This window comes from Ptychodera flava, chromosome 13 (assembly GCF_041260155.1).
Source record: "Ptychodera flava strain L36383 chromosome 13, AS_Pfla_20210202, whole genome shotgun sequence".
NCBI classification, from domain to species: Eukaryota; Metazoa; Hemichordata; class Enteropneusta; family Ptychoderidae; genus Ptychodera; species Ptychodera flava.
Genome location: NC_091940.1, coordinates 27,105,423 through 27,123,930, shown reverse-complemented (window position 1 = coordinate 27,123,930; position 18,508 = coordinate 27,105,423). Strand labels below are relative to the sequence as shown.

At 36.8% G+C, this 18,508-nt stretch overlaps 1 protein-coding gene across 7 annotated transcripts in view; it reads right to left on the bottom strand.

The window, feature by feature from the left end:
• LOC139148017 (serine/threonine-protein phosphatase 4 regulatory subunit 1-like) overlaps window positions 1-18,508 on the bottom strand; it is a 67,331-nt gene that overhangs the window by 44,548 nt on the left and 4,275 nt on the right. For 2 of the 7 annotated variants that reach the window (XM_070719272.1, XM_070719273.1), the window contains exon 1: window positions 8,477-8,744. The exons of the other annotated variants lie outside the window; for them this stretch is intronic. In XM_070719272.1, coding sequence (XP_070575373.1) covers window positions 8,477-8,744 — 268 coding nt within the window. Of the gene's footprint in view, window positions 1-8,476; window positions 8,745-18,508 lie in introns of those variants that run through there. 7 annotated transcript variants of the gene reach the window in all.

The following is an 18,508-nucleotide window of genomic DNA, read 5'->3' as shown; positions in this document are numbered from 1 at the left end:
CCGTCACAACTGGGTCTGTCTGCACCAAAGTTGGGTTAAATTCCATGTAAGTTTGTTTTACACTTTACAAACTCAAAGCAATATTGAATTCACATAGACAGTTCTATATACAGAGTGCTGACAGATTTTTGAAACAGAAGACAAAATTACGATCTGCATGGTTCACCCAACCTGTGCTTTTTCTCTGTTACTGCATTGTTCTTGAAATATCATTAAAGCTGTGCAGGATTGTAGCCATTGAGTATTGTCAGTATGAATAAACACGGAAGTATCATTTATGGATCAAAAATGTGCTGGTTATTTTACCATACCTATGATTGACATTAAACTGTTGTTCAATTTGTTGAATTATTCTCATCAGAAGCATTCATTTTCATCATTATGTAAACTGAATTTCTTTTAATCCTTTGAGTGCCAAAGTCAATCTTTGTTGCCTTAATAAAATGTATCCCAGTCAATTTTTTCCAGATTTTTGCCAACATTTTGATAACGAAGTGAAGCCAATGAAATGTGACGTACGTTTCGTCAAAATTATCAAAAATATTTCAGAAAAATTCATAAAAATTAGTAAAATAGTGAACTGAAATTTTGGCGGAAAAAATTACAGCACTCAAAGAGTTAAGTAATATCCTGTAGAGTTAAGGTTTTTGATCTCTGAACGAGCTGTAAACTCCTTTTGTTCTGAGTACAAAATATTGCAACACACTACTCTATAACAAACATGCACTATCCACTGTTTAAAAATCTGAAGGTGTAATAACCAGACAGAAAAGCATCTTTCTTTTTACTGTTCCATGCCTTCAAACTGGTTAGAATGTCACACTAGGTAACCTTGTAAACGTTTGCCACGGTTCAAATACTGTTCACTGCACGATAAACCATGAGCCATCTCCCACATTATAATGTGACCCATAAAATCTTCATAATGCAATTCTATCTCCATGGCTGCATAATGGAGGATGTTACATTCCCATTCTGCTTGTAAAGTCTAAAAATATGACCTCTCCGGACAACACAGCACTTATAAACATTAATCACTATGTATTTTAAAATTATCATTTTAACGTGATGCCATAAATAGACAAAATACACAGGGATCATTTTCTGTCCTGAGATATTACCCTTTAGTCCTAACAAAAGCTGTACAGCAAATACTTTAGCTAATGGTGCTGATCACGACTGTAGGTCTGTTACTAAATATAGCTTCATATGTTGACTGCTGCTGACATGAATTCATACAAATTTTGCCTGTTCTGCTCCTGGGTGTATATCTGCCACTTTGTAGTCACAAAACTTGATTTCCATCATTCTTGTAGGCTACAATTCTGAGGGTCTCGAATTAAACTTTGATCAATGTTGATTTTTGCGTATTACATACATTCAAATAACACCATTTGAAATTATGTCTGTTTACAATTGCCTGGAAGAGAAAGTAATCATTTTACAATCTTTCTTGTTTTTCTACCTCCTTCAGAAACTTTGATTCTGTAGATAAATTTTGACAAAAGATTCTGACATCCTTTGTCGTTTTGTCTTTTTCACTATCATGTTGAAAACAAAATAGCTACAATGAAAAGGACTTAACCTGAATTGTAGTTTTTTATGAAACTACAAGACACAAGAATGAAAAATAATCTATTAAATTTAAATGTGAACAAAATTCTTTAGTGTAAGTATAGGGTAGGGTATGTATAAATTGGTAATGTAATAAATACATTTGGGTAAATTTAAAATTTACAGTATCAAATTGGCATGCAGAACTGCCATGGGACGTTATCTGGTATAGTTTCACAATTACACTGATAAATTGTGTGTGTTATTTATTTTTAAGATAGCTGAAATTCACTTGAGCTCACACAGCAAACATAATGAGGTCGTTTGGATGTATGTAGGTCAAGCTGGGGACATGCCTACGTCACACATGCAAGTAATCACGTTTACTCTCTTCAAGCAGATTTTCCAAATACTGCCATGTCTGTACATCCTTGATTCAAGGATGACACATGCATCCACATCATATATGCAATGGTTTACCGATGAATTGACCTACAGAACAGATCACTTTTCTGAGTTTTGCCGTAATCAAAAATCGGATCCCTTCAAATCCTTCAAATTCATCTCTCTGAACTCAAGCAGAAGTCAAGATAACAAACCAACAGTCCTTTTCCATGTGCATATGCAATTGTAAGAAAGAAATCAACATTGATACAATGCATATATGTCTTCGTACACCCTATGACGTCACCATCATTTTGGCAAACAGTCGAGAAATTCAGTTTTATTTAACGTGGCACAATGTCAGAGTATGAGAAACTGTGTGATGTGAGTAGTAAAGCTGATGTTGTTGTGTTCTGTATTACAACTCTCCAGGAGATAGGAATGGCATGATTTCTGCGACCTTGCCCTAGTCAAGAAATGCAGCTGACCTACAGTGACATTCAAAGATTATCTATGATCGATCCATTTCTCAATATTTCCTTCATTCCTCAAATCTGAGATTTGTTACAACAGGTGTACAAACCTGGTGATCAATGAAATTTTATCTTGTGATACGCAAGCAAGAGGTCACCCTAAAAACATTGACAAACAAGAAACACACCAGGAGCTTGAGATGGCACTTAAATTCCAAAACACACACTACACACACATTAATTTTGAGCATACAGTCCTTGAAAACAAAGATATTTGTCACTGGCCATCTTTGGTGAAACACATTCAAAAATAGCCATGACAAAAAATCAAACATATCTCTATGTAGACCTGCCCATCTGCCAAGCAAAAATCCAACACAATCATTGAGGTTTTCATTCTTGCTCAAGACATATAAATCACACGTCCCTTTTGGCTCAATGGTAAAAATTCTTGCGTGCTTTGCATAGCGCAGATCAGTGATTGAATCTTAGTCAGTAACACTTACACAGTGCCCCACTGGAAGTTGATGGACAGTGGCAACTGGCCTACCTGACGTCTACCGCCATCAAAATGCCCATCGCCATGCCAACGCTGTCACAGATACCCTAGAAACATCACAGAAAATCCATACATACCATTTGCCACTGATAATTCTGATGTGTACAATATCCATATCCTGCTACATACACTGCTGACAACAGCAGCTACCTACGATGGAATTTTCCACAATTTTCTCTTCCCCATACCTCTTAATGCGATGTACATATAAGTCTTTAAGGAAAAAAAAACTACCTCCATATGAACTATTGCTGTCAAACCTACGATAGTTAAACATTCGCAGCCCCATGGGATTTATGAACCATCACTTAAGAGCATGGCAGAAGGGACAGAAGCTCACACCATCCCTACCAGTACATTGTAAATATGAACATGCCACTGCGGAAGCCATAATGTGCTATTTATCTCAATGCTTCGGAGACTAACATGAAGTTAAAATAACTCAGGCTATGAAGCCAGAAAAGACCATGAGTTTGAGGCATAGGAAAGGGTTTTACCAGTTCCTGTACATTTCCCTTGAAAAACTGCAACTCAGATCTGATTTGTGCCCAAGAAAGCAAGCTAGCTAGCAGGAGACCAGAATTACTCCATACAGTGTTTATCAGATATCAGAGATCGGAATGTTGTTGATGAACACTGAAGGCTACGAACCATTTAAAAACATTACTCAGTGTACTTAAAGGGCAACATAACTATGTCCTGTGAGAGTGTATGTTCTAACAAGCTCTTTTGAAAGGTACACTGTTGCCTCTATATTCACAAATATATAACCCTTTTCAACTTCTAATAAAACATGTTTCTGTTCAATAAGTTTTGCTAATAACTTCCCTATAAAGGTCAGCTAAATTTGGCATGACAGTATTGTGAAATCAAATGTGGTACAAATATTTGATTGCTTTAGAATTTGAATTTCACATCAACATACAGTACACGCCAACAAACAATGGTTACAAAACAAGATGTTGCAATACGTAACATAAATGTGATGCTTCCGTTAATTGTAAAAGTCAGTAATTCCAGACACGGATACAGTTGACATCCACAAAAGGAACATAAAATATTTTACCTGTGTAGGTGTAGTAATCAGAAGTATGTAGCAATCACTGTCACTTTCTTTTCTCCTTGAGTCAAGGACTTCACAATATGGTGTGATAAACACACGCTGAGGGGACCTTGGTTTTTTGACTTGAAACAGGGCAGATTGTAGCAAGAGTTAAACAGTGACAAAGTACAATTGTGGGGTGTGACAATCACTATTTCATTCAAGGAAGTCCCACCTATTACATTGAAATCTCTGTATCAAATCTCTGAGTGAGTAAGAATGGTTGACAATAATAGGATAAGGCGCACACTAAAATGGTAAAGAGTGGGCAGAGAGGTACATGCAGAATCTGTGAATGTCAAAATGGGTGACGCATATGACTGTGTACAAAGGTCGAAAGTGACTTGGGAAGGTCATATATGTTATGAGTGAGTTTCTGGAATCTCATTGCACGAGGCAACATACAAGTTTGTATTTTACTTCTCTTAACAAATAATCACAGGAGTCAAATCAGGGGCTTTATATTTGATCTGGTCGTCACATGTTTGGGCCCTTGTCAATACCAAACACCTCTCATGTTGGAGATCACGTCTGTGTCATAGTATTTATATCCCAGTGCCTGCTGACAATGCAGTGACAGTGGGATGAACCATGCACAGGAACTCCTTAAAGGAAAGATCCATTTCCCGTAAACTATGACAAGCAAAGGAGAGAATCAGGATGATACTAATGAGCAATCACATCATCACACGGAGAAAAAGTGATTCATCACAACACTGAAACAAAAGCAGTGAAGATAGCGACAACAGTGCCTGAGTAATTACTCTCAGCAACAGATGCTGAGACACTGATTGACACAAACACACACACACACATAATACCAGATGCTATCTACAGCCAAAATTGGATACTTTCACAAAAATGCCCTATGAAAACGGCACTCATGCATGGCTTCTTTCAATCTTCAGAACTAAGAAAAGCTCAATGAGATGATAAATGACTTCCATAATCCCGAAGGACAGAAATAAATTGTTTGGCTTGGCTGTCGGTTGAATTGATACGCGATTGTTTTCACATGATTTGACGGCATCACCATGTAACCTTTTCACATTTGCCTATGTTGAGGTCTAAGCAAATTGATAGGGTCCTAAACCACAATAAAGCCCTGAAATGGGCAAAGCCTTGGATTTCTAATGTTACATACAGTATAAGCACGTAAAGTTACATATGACAACGTACACATACAGTGTAACAGAGCTTTACTCTTTTAACCCTGAGGAGTTACAGTTCACAATTACCAGACTGAATTTAGATGAAAGTAGGCTCAATTTCCATGAGCTTCCTTACCAAACTATAACCCACAAGTTCCTTTTGATTAGAATCATCATTTGATCACCACCAATCAACAGTTAGAATACAGATGCAGGGAAGGGATCACCAGTTAGAATACGGATGTAGGGAAGGGATCAACAGTTAGAATACGGATATAGGGAAGGGAAAGGTATGGCAGGATATGGTTATTGTTGACACCTCAAAACTACTCTTGTCCATTATTCATCATTTGAGCTGAAATTTCTCATATTTTTGGAGAAGTCATAAGCGTAAATGTAATCATGATGGTATTCAAAATTCAACCTTAGGAACAAAGGATTGATTCTACAGGTTAATTATATTGCTGTTTTAGAAATCACTGGTTCCCACTCATGGCATTGACAACTCAAACATTATAAACACAAATACAGAGCTCTTTGTTATACATACCAACTTGGAAAATATAGACATATTTTTCATGACAGTTGGTAACAAAACAAACCTTTTGACCACAATACAAAAGTTGCCATGTGTGAACTAGAAAAATTGTATAAAAGCCCGTGGTCCAGAGACAATCCTACTTCTGATAGGAAATACACACCATTAGCCTTAGCTTGTTCGGAAGTACAAATCTTTCATTTGCAGGACTCTTTGCTGCAAGAGAAGCCAGCCGGAATGGTGAGATGAGTGCCTGCATGAAGGGCCTGGCCTGTTCTGTTTTGGGAGCATTCATCAATAGGTCATTTCTGTGACCCCTTCATGACCTTTGGTTCCAGTAATTTCCTTGTTACTAAGTAAACTCAGTCAAACTTCAACGCTTTGGAGCAAGAAAATTGCAAATCTTTTGCTTAAAAATAATTTACAGAAACAAATACAAAACAAAATTCAGATGATTTTTTTCAAGTTAGTGTTCAAGCAAACCAGTAGATCCATACTGTAATGCATGATGATCTCATGGGTCATGTGGATCTGACCAACCCTATCTACAGGTGTTCAAGGAAGTATTTGGATATTATGTTTTTAAACATCCACAGAGAGACACTCAACAGACTACAGGAATACACAGAGGATTTTTTCCACTATGTATCGCCCACTGATTGATCACAGTCTTTTTTATTTTTATTAAAACAACACAGCTAAACATGCATCATCACTGTGACCTATTCCCTGCTAAGTTTAAATCATAGAATCCTGAAACAACAAACATGCGCTAAGTCATTTATTTTTTTGCCAGTTTACCATGTATTTTGAATTAAAACTGACAATATCGTAACTGAAAATGAAATCTATTTTTCCTCCCTGCACACAGATTCATATGACATAGCAGTACAATGAATCATACCTCCAGTCCTACACTTATCAAGATTTGCACATGATAATTTTACGAGCTCTGTTACTGTGGTTATTACAAGTGAAAAGACACATAATTAGGGGTAGGTCTTTGTTTCTGACTTCTGCCCAAGAGATAGATTTGATTAGGGCAGCCGAGGCAAGGCATGTTTTACGAGGAGAAATCAATCTCCGCCATTTGTGTGACCTTCAATCCAACTAGTAGCCCTGAATGTATTTATTCGAGTCCAATCACACAGTACGAAAATATCCTGGCATATGATATCGTGGAATGCGCTTGGAAGAAATCAAAGCCCTACAGTCTAGCTTGTGGAACTAAGCCGAATTAGAAAAACATTCGTGGCATTTTCACTGTGGGTTATTTTGGTGCAGGAGATCTAAACTTGGGGGCTAAGACGGATAAATCTGATTAGTGTAGTCTTCCTCCCCCTTAAAAAAGACAGAATTTGACATTTTCACGGCAGTATTAAACAACAAGATTTGCAAACAACCCACACCAAAAGAGATCCCCCGAGGGCACTGCGACTAAAATATGGACAATTTCTGAACACCACTGTGATGAAAAGTTTGGTGCTGCTGCCTGATGGAGTGAAGCGAGATCAGAACCTGTTAATAAAACACACTGTTGTTATCACCCAAGTGACCAATTATTTAACTGATGCTTATATCAACCAAGCCTATTAATAGCATTGCTTGTATACATTGTGAGGTGAAATTATGACCTCTAGGGGATGGCTGGAATGGGATGGTGTGTAGACTTTTCTAAACTGCTCATTGCTGTGGTAAGAGGCCCACTGCAGAAGTCATTAAATGGTAGTCCAGAAGCCCGACCTTCCAATGTCAGCACCCTGAAGTTGTAATTGATCATAATAACCGCGTAAGTACTGAGTAGTGTCCTTGCTGCTCATCCCAAATTATCATACAGGGCGGCTGACAGTTCTGAAATGCTTCACACAGACTCTGGCATGTGGGCAGTAACTCAAAACGCCATTGCAATCATGCTTTTTGCGTGACTTCATTCACTAGGCCTGTTGCCATATGGCAACAGTTTCCAACCTCAGTGATCTTGCTATTTTTGATCGACGAGCCTGTAATTTTTTTTTTTGTCCTCCCAGCCATCTAAGCCAGAAATAGTATCAATTACTTCATACCACAAAAACTTCTAGGAACAGAAAAAGAACAGGGAAGATGAGGCACTGGCAGATGGTCTATTTAAGTCATGCTCGTAAAAAAACAAGACAAAAATTCATCAGCTATCTTTGTTACCCCTTGAAGATATATTTGTAAAGACAATCTGACAAGATAATTCTATGACACCATGGTGCCACAAAAAGAAATAACGGAAGTCATTTATCCACATCAATATCACGTGAGCCTTGTTTTTGTCAAAGATAATCTTTCACATGGTAAATATCAGTTTAAATTGTCTTCAAGATTGTTGCACAGTCAGTCTAAAACTGGCAATTCTTCACCTCTCTACTCAAGTCTTACTGATACCAAGGAGAGCACACATGGTTCCATTTGAAGTTTCCCAGTCCTCATAAATTTGTCGCTATTTGAAAATTTATTGACTATTTCACAAACAAGCAGACACTAGTGAAAGCAACACTGCAGCAGATCTATGGCGAGCAAAGATTTTGAAATCCCTTTTATAGATGTACAACTTATAACGCCTGAATGACAGTAATATCACACTACAGCTGCACGATCCTGCTGTTAACACTTATGATGAAACATTAAACTTGTTACAATCACAAGACTCCAAGAAATTATTAGATCTGATTGATGACTGATCCTCCTTACCCCCACTTCTGATGGCAATACACGGTGAAAGCAGCAACTTTTCATTCACGTTGTCGTAGTCGGAACAAGTCCCTCTGAGCAGGTACTTCTCCATGCTTGAAATGCAAAACGCCAGGTCAATAAAAGCCGCCTTGTAATTTTTTTCCCCCGAGACTAACTCAGTGTTGACGAGCACACAGTCGGTATTCCTCTTGACTGCTACAGTACAAATGATGTCCAGCTCACTCCAGATGATTTGCTGACGAACCGGCATGCTCATGTTACTCATTATGCTCGGTAGATTTTCAAGGCAGAGTTACAGGGGCTGTACATTCTGACCCAGTATGGAGAACGGTACTGATTACTGTGCTGCCAATCACGGACGCCTGTCTTAGCTGGGATGGGAAGCCACACAGAGTTTTTTGATACATGACAAGGTATCATCCACAGATGATATATAGATTTCAGTGTGGCATCAGCACTATACATCATAGTTTTAATCTTTTACAGACAACTGCAGCTTAGTTTTTTTCCTGAACAACTTAGATGTCTCTCTCTGTGTCTGTCATCATGCTGCCAACATCACCCTCTCCTTGCCGACACATATTCATGTCGCCCTACCTAGCCGAACATTTCATCAAAATTAGGCATGTCAATTTCAATACCTTTAGAACAACTAACATGAAGACTGGAGGAATAATATGAATGACTTAAAACCGTATCAATGTCACCCTCAAGGCCAGAACACCTTGATATGTATATTGATAGCATTTCATTCAAATGATTATAAAGAATCTTCACATTTGAAAATTATTTTTTTATACCTTTAAACCGTGCAGAACTAAAGTTTCAGACAATGCTGTCACAGTCAATGAAACATTACCTTTCTTGGCTAAAATGAAGCTATCAAAATCAACTGCACATAAATTATTTACCCCCCCCTTTTATTGTTTGATTTTCCCAGTCTTCAACAAAGCTCCTTCATAGACAAGCTAAATAAGAAATCATGGAACGTGTTCAGTGTGTCATATTTGACATTTGTCCCCATAAAAGAAAAATTAATTTTTGCCACAACTTACAAGTTAAAAGTGAAGTTCAACAAATTGACTTCGACTCTAATGCCAATCTTTCACATCAGTTTCTGGACATTCACATGCAATGCTGTTGACACAGGATGAAATATTTATCAAATTGCAGTAACGAGATACAAAGATAACACTGTACAGTAAATTAATTTTCATTATGACCTGACATCATGCTTTCCCAGTGATACATTGTACCGGTAGGTATCAGATAGCAAAGAATTCAGTAAGCTGTCGTCAGCAATGTTCTGAATTGCATGTGAAAATTTGTGTTATGTTCTGATATAGTATTAACATATTTTTAAAACTTAATATTGGTTACTCTTTACTCTCGGTGCAAATATCTGTCAAACTTAACACATACTACCTTCAAAAATATGTCTGAGGTAGCCACGTTTTGCAAATTCTGGGGTGTTTTTTTGAGAAATTTCCCTCAAAATACAGATACGCTATGATAGAAACTAAAACATGAGCAAAAGTATCGCAAAACAAGTTTCAAAAGAAGAGATACAATGCATTAATATAAATTCCTAATATAACAAAGTTACATTTTAATGATGTGAATAAGATTTAACCATTTCATCAATCTCCGAGGTTGTTGTGGCTGTATATCCGAGGATGAAGCAAAACTTGACTGACAATGAACAGGACAAAACTATGAGAATATCTTGAAAATTACATGGCAATATTACATGTATACAAATGCATATTAAATGCAGGTTCTTTGAAGTTGAGGTTCAACCGATGGCTTGGTCTCAAAGAATGCAGAGAGATAGACTGAGCCAAGGTGTCACACAACTCTAGTGCAACATTTGTATTGACCATGGAACACATGTGTTTGCATGGAAATTATTAGGACACACTATCTGATTACCGAACAATCAAAGGCTTTTGCATGTAATTCACATTCATTTCAGTTTGACGACATATTTAATATCGCTGAAAATAATTTTTCTATCACTCTCATGCATACGACGTCCTTGGACAGGATTCTCATACCTATGCATCTCAAAAAGCAAACCATTTACCAAGAAATTGGTTCTTTTGGATGGCATTTCTCTCAGTTTCTTTGTTGTGCATTCAGCTAGGTCAGGAGAGGAAACTGCAATTTGCAGTGGAAATGTGCCTGCAGGCAAAGTATGTTTTGATACTACATCATACAAAGGAGCTGCTGACTCATAAACAGTGAGATATAAGTATTGCTGATAACGGAGCGGTGGGACATTTGATGTCACTTGGAAAGTTTTTGTGTAGAAAATCTGCCTAAATAATGCTGTCCTTGAAATTTTCTTTTTCGACCCTTTTTCTTCATTAAACTTGGAACTACTTACTGTTTAAAATTGTTTGGTGAGACCGATGAACAAGGGGACGGGGTGGACGGCTGTTGCATATCAATGCTTCCTGTTATTGCAAGTGATTCGGCTCAGCCTGAAATCATCTTTCAATTTCAATGTCTTTCAGATTCCAAATCTCTACCAAAGCCTTGAAACTGTCCACTGGGTTCTGGGCTATGTTGGATGTTAATCGGTAAACCAAAGTCACACCAACTACAATGCAGTGAACCATGCGTCATTGGAACTACTAATCATCATGGAAACAACAAAACATTCACACTTGTGACTGTCTATGCATCTTACAGAAACTGGGAAGAGAATATAATATGGGACGTATATGGCCATTATCAGTGTAAAATTAATACGCTGGATGGCTGATTTGAAACAATGTCATATACTTCTGAGTTATCAATACAATAAATTTGCAGAGCTATTAGATTGTCAGTCAATAACACTAATTTAATTAGAAACACCTGATTTCTGTCATATTATGATATCAATGCTCTGGTATAAAATGCACATTTTAATTATTTATATATTATTATGAAAATGAATACAGATGTACGTTTTAATTATTTACATATCATTATGAAAATGAGTATTCGCCGATGATGCACACTTGCATAAGTAATAATCCATTTGTTGAATTGCAAATGGTATTTTTAACAAAGCAGTTCTGGCTGCCTGGTATTGACAAGGTACCAGTATTATAATGTCACAACACCTTGGATTTTTGTTACAGTGAAACCACATCACATCTGAAATTCTGTTCAAACATAAAATATCCTTATCAACAGATGAATCACTTCATTTTTCTCAAAACATCCTGAGTTTTAATCGTGATAAGGGTGATGAATTGGCGATACATGAAAAGATGAATGTTTTTTTTTTCTCAGTTTGATTTCTTATGTACCACATACATGCAAGTCTCTACTGCATAAGTTTGATATCACTTGTTTCAATTCCGTAAACTGCAGCGTACAGAGCGTCTTGTAAAATTTTTGCCACATGATATCTAAAATGTTGAATATTTAACTTATGATTCACTTAAATCAACACTCATTTAGTGCGACACCACAAAAATTACTTGGAACATTTTACAATTTACTGAAAATCGCTCACATTGAACCAGAGAAATAAACCATCCTGACTTTGGAATGCAAAGCCTGACAATGAACTTCAAATGGAATCATTACCATGGAGACAGAACAGAGAATCAGATTACAGACAAGGGAAATAACACAGGTCTCTTTGAAAATTCAATGAACCACATCTTTGCTTTCATCCAGGGATTCAACTGCACATGGTTGTCAAGGAAACAAAGACGTAACCGACCCAACGTGATTCCAAGTGCTTTATTTCCTTGTGGAGTCTGTAAGTAACTGTTATAATACATGATTGCAGACTCTTCCTTGCATCTTCTCCTGATTGGAATTCCATCACCAGATTTGGTTTGATACAATCAGAAGCGCGCCAATATAGCACTGGTCCAGGGTTGTGCAGATATGTGAGCTGCAGCCAATCAACATGAGCCATCAGCAGAATGTATTCTGTTGTGCCTTATCGTTCTTCGCCAAAATAATTGCAATATAACCATCATATGGCTGGGGAGAAGAAAAAGTCTTGCTGCCTCTAGCTTATGTTGAAGGAAGCTAGAGTTTTGCCATGCAATGTGTTTACTTTGTTACTGAAGATGAGTGAAAAGCAGTGTAGGCTACATCAATGGTGAATTGCAACATACAGACACATGCACAAATATTGTAATGGTGAGCATATTTGCAACACTCGTATCAGTACGATTACTGGGCCCAGACAATACTTGTACAGGCTTTGCTGGGCACGCCTCTGCAGTTTCTGTACGGACTAGGAATCACACTGTGTCACCAAGCCCTGGCAACAGTATGTTTGTACAGTTTCCTTACATATTTGCAACATCTAGAACATTGGACGAGTAAATTGCACCAAAATGAAACCAAAAACTGAGCCAGTATTGCTCAAGGGGATTCACAGAATTGACAAAATACCATATTTCATATTACATCTATGATGTCTTTTATGAACATTCTGAGGTTTACGTCTTGGGGCAAAGCTAACAGAGGCTCTGGAGTTTCAAACCTTAGGTGAGAAATTTATAAGACAGGGACAATTTCATCCGTACACCTCCATCACATGACCTTGGCGTCTCAGAGAACTGCGCAGCCCAATTATCCCCGTAGCTCTAGAAATGTGCCACAAGCAGAGTGACGATGAATCCCAACCTCCTACTACTCCTTCCTCAAATAACATTTCAGGTGTTGTCGATATTGTTTGTCACAGATGCTACATGTACTTGCATGTGTCGTCTCAGACATTTATCATTTATCACAAACAACACGATCAACACATACTCAGAACTCCGTTTACATCTTTTTTTCCTGGTAAAGCTAAGCACACAATCCCCAGAACTTGTGTTTTTTTACATTTTCACTCAGCTAGGTCACAGTTCTGACACTGGATTCTAAGAACACTAATTAAGCAACTTGTTCTGAATTTTTAACCCATAAATCTAAAATATATCTATCACAATTTGAACCAAATATCTCAGAAGACAGACTGCAGTTACATGTGGCGATAACTGTACTTTTTTAGGGATTAATTTTCAGATAGCAGAAAGCAATGACCGGCCTTATTCAAAGATTATGCACCCTGAATCTCTGCTGATAGTATGGACATGTGCGCCACTCACTTGGTCTTATTTTGATGTTCCTCTGACTGTCAAGCCCAGTTGGGTCAATTAAAGCATAATGTTCCAAATTATTGGGTCGCCCAATTTGCATAACAAAAACAATTAGCAAATTCTTTTGTTGTGAAAATGTATTCTTTTGTGTGGTTTAACATACATTACCAGAAAAACAAAGGGATGGGTCTGTTTCTTAGAACTGAGATTTTACCCTGGTAAAATGTGAACACTGAATATATACGAAATGGGTATAAATTTATGTAACTAGGTTGCCAGTGTTCACTTTTCATTGCTACAGGTAAAATCTGTATTGATTTATTCTTCATGAATAACTATATCGGGATTTTTTTCGACCAAATGTGGTGAGGCTTCACTTAAATAATTACCTGCCTATCCTTCGAAAAACAACTGTGAGCACTGATACTGTTGTGTTTGAATACAAAAATAATAAAATGTGGGGACTACATTTCGCGGCCATGTCTTACATGTATGTAAAACAAGCCTTTTTTGCATAAATCAATTAGTCCTAACTAAATACAATGATTCATAATATTTTTTTGCAGTATATAAGATCAAGACCTTTCCTCTCCTCACTACATTTTACATCAATTCAACAACAGCTGCTCAGCCAAATGAAAAGGGGGTGAGGCAATCGCTCCTGTAGTAGAACTGCATCATGGCTGACCTGCATAATCAAAGCATTATAATATTTATGTTAATGGGGACTGGAAGTAAATATTACTACATACATTCTGCCACTAAGTATTTGCGACAAATTTGGGTATTTAAAGGACAGACTTCCCTCTTTTAAATAAAAGATATACAGTCAATGTGCAAGTGATTTGGATCATCAATCTATGTTTGGACATCTACTATCACAAATTTTTGTAGTATATTAGATATCAAGCTTTTTGCATTGGAGACGGGGACACAACCATTTGAAGTCAGATGAAAATGGATATACAGTGTCGTTGCGGGTTCGAAGAAATAAGAATTTTAAACATGTGTGGTACTGTTTATTTAATGTCAACTCGAGCTGTATCTGTCATTTTTATTTCCTGTTTATGACACGCTTCCACTCGACAAGATGAACTAATTTAGGATCGAAGTATCTGCCATACACTGCATCAGTGGACTGCACTTGAGCAATAATGCCATAAAAACTTCACTCATTTTCCACAAACTGACTCATCTCACAGTAAACTTCCATGCTCACTTGATGCAAATGCTCAACGTGTCGTTACAGGGTGCAAAAAGACAGATCCAAAACAGCACTATATCAAACAGATGAGTGCACATGTGGCACAATCTCTTGAATTGAGCAAGTGGTTGATTTATGGACTTGCACCAAAGGTTAAATTGCACCACGTTGACAGCTTTGTGGATAATGATTCCCATACCCCGGCAGCAGAGGGAACAAAAATTAAGTTATGACAAACTCATAAAAGCACACAAATTACCAGTGCCCTTATACCCTTTGAATCTGACCATCCCTTAATACAACTATAATGACCAAGCCCTATCTTCCAAAGGATTTTTTTATTCCCTACAAAAATCAATTGCATAACTTTTTGTGTAGCGTAGGGTTTTCTACACCTGTTGATAACAGAACTTTCTTAATTTACAGGATTAAGTTAATATTGAAAGAAAGCATCATAAATCATGTGCAAAATCACGCACTCCGATAGCCAATGGTCATCAGACAATAAATTAACATTCCAACCAAGACAAGGCTTGACCTCTGATTATTTTCTCATTTCAAAGAATACAAGGGCGTAAAAACAAAGACTGCCGCCAAGAGTCAGTTTTAAAAACTTCTCTTCTATCACCAACATACATGATGTTTAGGAAATTCCACTTTGGTAACTGCCATGGAGCCATTTCAAGCTTTGCATTGAAATTATGCATATGAGGAACCTGATAAAATTGTCAACTCTCAAATGATTTCACATTGTGCTACATCACAGGAAAACATTGGAGAGCAAAAAAAAATACTGAAACTGACAATAGCCACCAATTTTGCCTGTTTCATCATTTTCTCAATTAAAAGGGGATACAGTTCACAATAAGAGAAGAAGAATAAGTTGACAGGATGTCTGAACTTGAACGTGAAATTTTCTTCCATAATCTCTAGCTTGTAAATAATACTCATTTATAAAGAAAATACCACACAGAACTTACATGTATGATAGTAGCTTGATGTGTGAGAGTTGGGAAACTATAAATTACATTTGCAAAAATTGTCAATTAAAATGTACTCCACTTTTATGACTTTCAATAGGTGTACAGTTCTGAACCATTCAATAAGGCAAACAAAGGCACACTCTGTCTGTGATTTCTATGTACTAATTTATATAAATTATCTAAATACTGTCTTGCAAGTCAACCTAAAATAGCAAAGTTAAATCAAAAAGCTGTCATTCGATAATAGTTTTCATTGGCAGCATTGGTATCCATGTCTACTAAGACAGCCTGCTGAACATTCGTTATTTCAAAGAAACAGAACTGTGCCACAGGTTTTAAAATTAAACTCATATCTCATCTTTTAATTTAAAGCTGTCATTCTATTCTTTATACGCATTTTTAATTTTCCACTTGATAGTTACTGATTTTTCACATTCCTTTCTGATTATGGTTTTAATATTAAGCAAGTTCAGATAACATATATTTTTACCGTCATGCACATAGCAGGAAATTATGTCGCACCTTCGGAGAGTTCCATTTTATGTACAAAAGGAACAGTCTCTTTCAATATCATTAAACAGGACACTGGAGACAGATGATGCCGGTCCTGCAGGGATTTATTACAAGTCAAACAAGGTACACTTTATCAGATACCATTAAATTGATTACATACAGGTATAACACTAGTTCTTGCACAAAGCATATCACAAGGTACTTACACACACATATATCATAAATGTACTGATATCACTGCAATAACCCTGGTATGATAATACCTCTTGTCTATGTGGGTGTAGCTCATATTTCGCTTATATGACAACGTTTTTCACTTTTTCCTTGGGTTAACGCATAACTTGCAATGCTTTTTTTTTGGTACAGCACTCTTAACTGAAGACTAACATGTACAGGATTCAGAGTAACCTACACTGCAACTATAAATCAAAGTAAGATTTTACTGGTTGAGAGTGATATGGCTGCGAAGACGAAAAAGAAATACAAATCCAAGTAACAAGAGTTTTGTAAGAAGACAATGATGAAATAGGTCTCGGAAATGAATTTTCCCATGGCACCTAAGACCAAATACGGATATAACTGAAACCAGTAGGTGGCAAGTGATACTCCTGGCAGGAAAAGGGTCATGAGGTCATCTCCAAAATATTCAAAACAAGTTTTACACCAATAAGGTGAATAATTTCGGGAGAGGCAACTTTTGACGAAGGAATGAGCCAAGCTCAAAATACAAATATGCAAATTTTATGCTAATTTAAATGCAAGTAAATTTGGTAACCCTGACAATTTTGTCAGAGTAATAGCTCTCATTATGGGGAAAGTTTTGAATTCATGAAAAGGTCATTATTATGCAATGTTTTCAACATTATGCAAAAGACGTCACACGATTCCATAAGGCCAAATTAATCACTCAATAATTTTCTACTCTCTACCTCACAGCAGCTGGTCTCAAATTCTTAAAGTCATGAGCTCCATAAATTCTAGGAGACAGAGTGGCGGACAGACGGGCAAACTTGACACACAAAGTTGTGACATTAACATTTAACACTAATACTAAACACAAAGATAAACACAAATACTGAATGCATAGCTTCTTCCCCTCCTCCTCAGTCAGGGATCATACCATTCTAATGCTAATTGATCATTGGCATGTAGTAAGCATGAAGTATAAACACATGTGGGTCACATGAGGACAAATTTCAAACACTACAGTACATGGGCTAAGTGGTCAAAATTTTTACTCTAATGGCAATATCATATTTGGCCACAGTAGCCAAATAAGTGGTGAATGGCTGTTGGGATTGGCTACCACAAATTACACAAATACATTGCATCATCTTACTTCTTATAAAACTAAACAAATGCTTCTTGCCGATGATAAAATACACAGTCTTTTTGTCTATGAGTTTCAATTATATGATGAATCACACAAGAATATTTTGTAACGGTCATATCTCAGAATATCTGTATTGTGCCAGATGAACGTAATTTTGTAACTATAGCAGTCACAATGTGAATGTGAAATATGTACTGACAAACATTCAGTACTGGTTTTAGACAAAGATATTACTTCATTTGGATTTACCCTATGTAATAAGTCTTCTAACACATTTTTTTAGGGGTACGACTTCAATAGTGACATCAGTGACACGAAGTTTTCTTGACAAAGATTCAGGATTCATCGTTACATATGTTTGCATTTTGATTATACCATTCTTTAGTCATTCAGTTGCCTTGCCATATCTATAAACTTTTTTACTGTCTGTAGCAATGTTTTCTCCGCTGTAAGTGATTGCCAGAATACCTACATAAAATTCCCCTTACATTAAAGACAAACGAACACGCCACATCCCCCTCTACAATGAGATCTTGAGATATTGACACACAGTGATTGCTGCTTGTGATGTAACATTACACAGCTGATTAAACCCACTATCTGCCTAGCCACAGTATAATGACAAAAACTAGCTTCCTACCCGCAGAAAGATGTGCTCAAGTTGAAAGACTATATCATATCAATTAGAGTTTGCCTCCAGATCACAAAATTGTCTGACCTTAAATGAAGTATGAATGATTTGAGTGGGCTTCTCATCTATATTAAACATTTACCTGAGGGAAAAGAGCAAGGAACTGTAGGATGTTTTTAATTTGATATTTGATCGATGCTGTAACCTTAATTTGCTTATATCTTGAAACACCTTAATTTGCATAACTTAAATTTGCA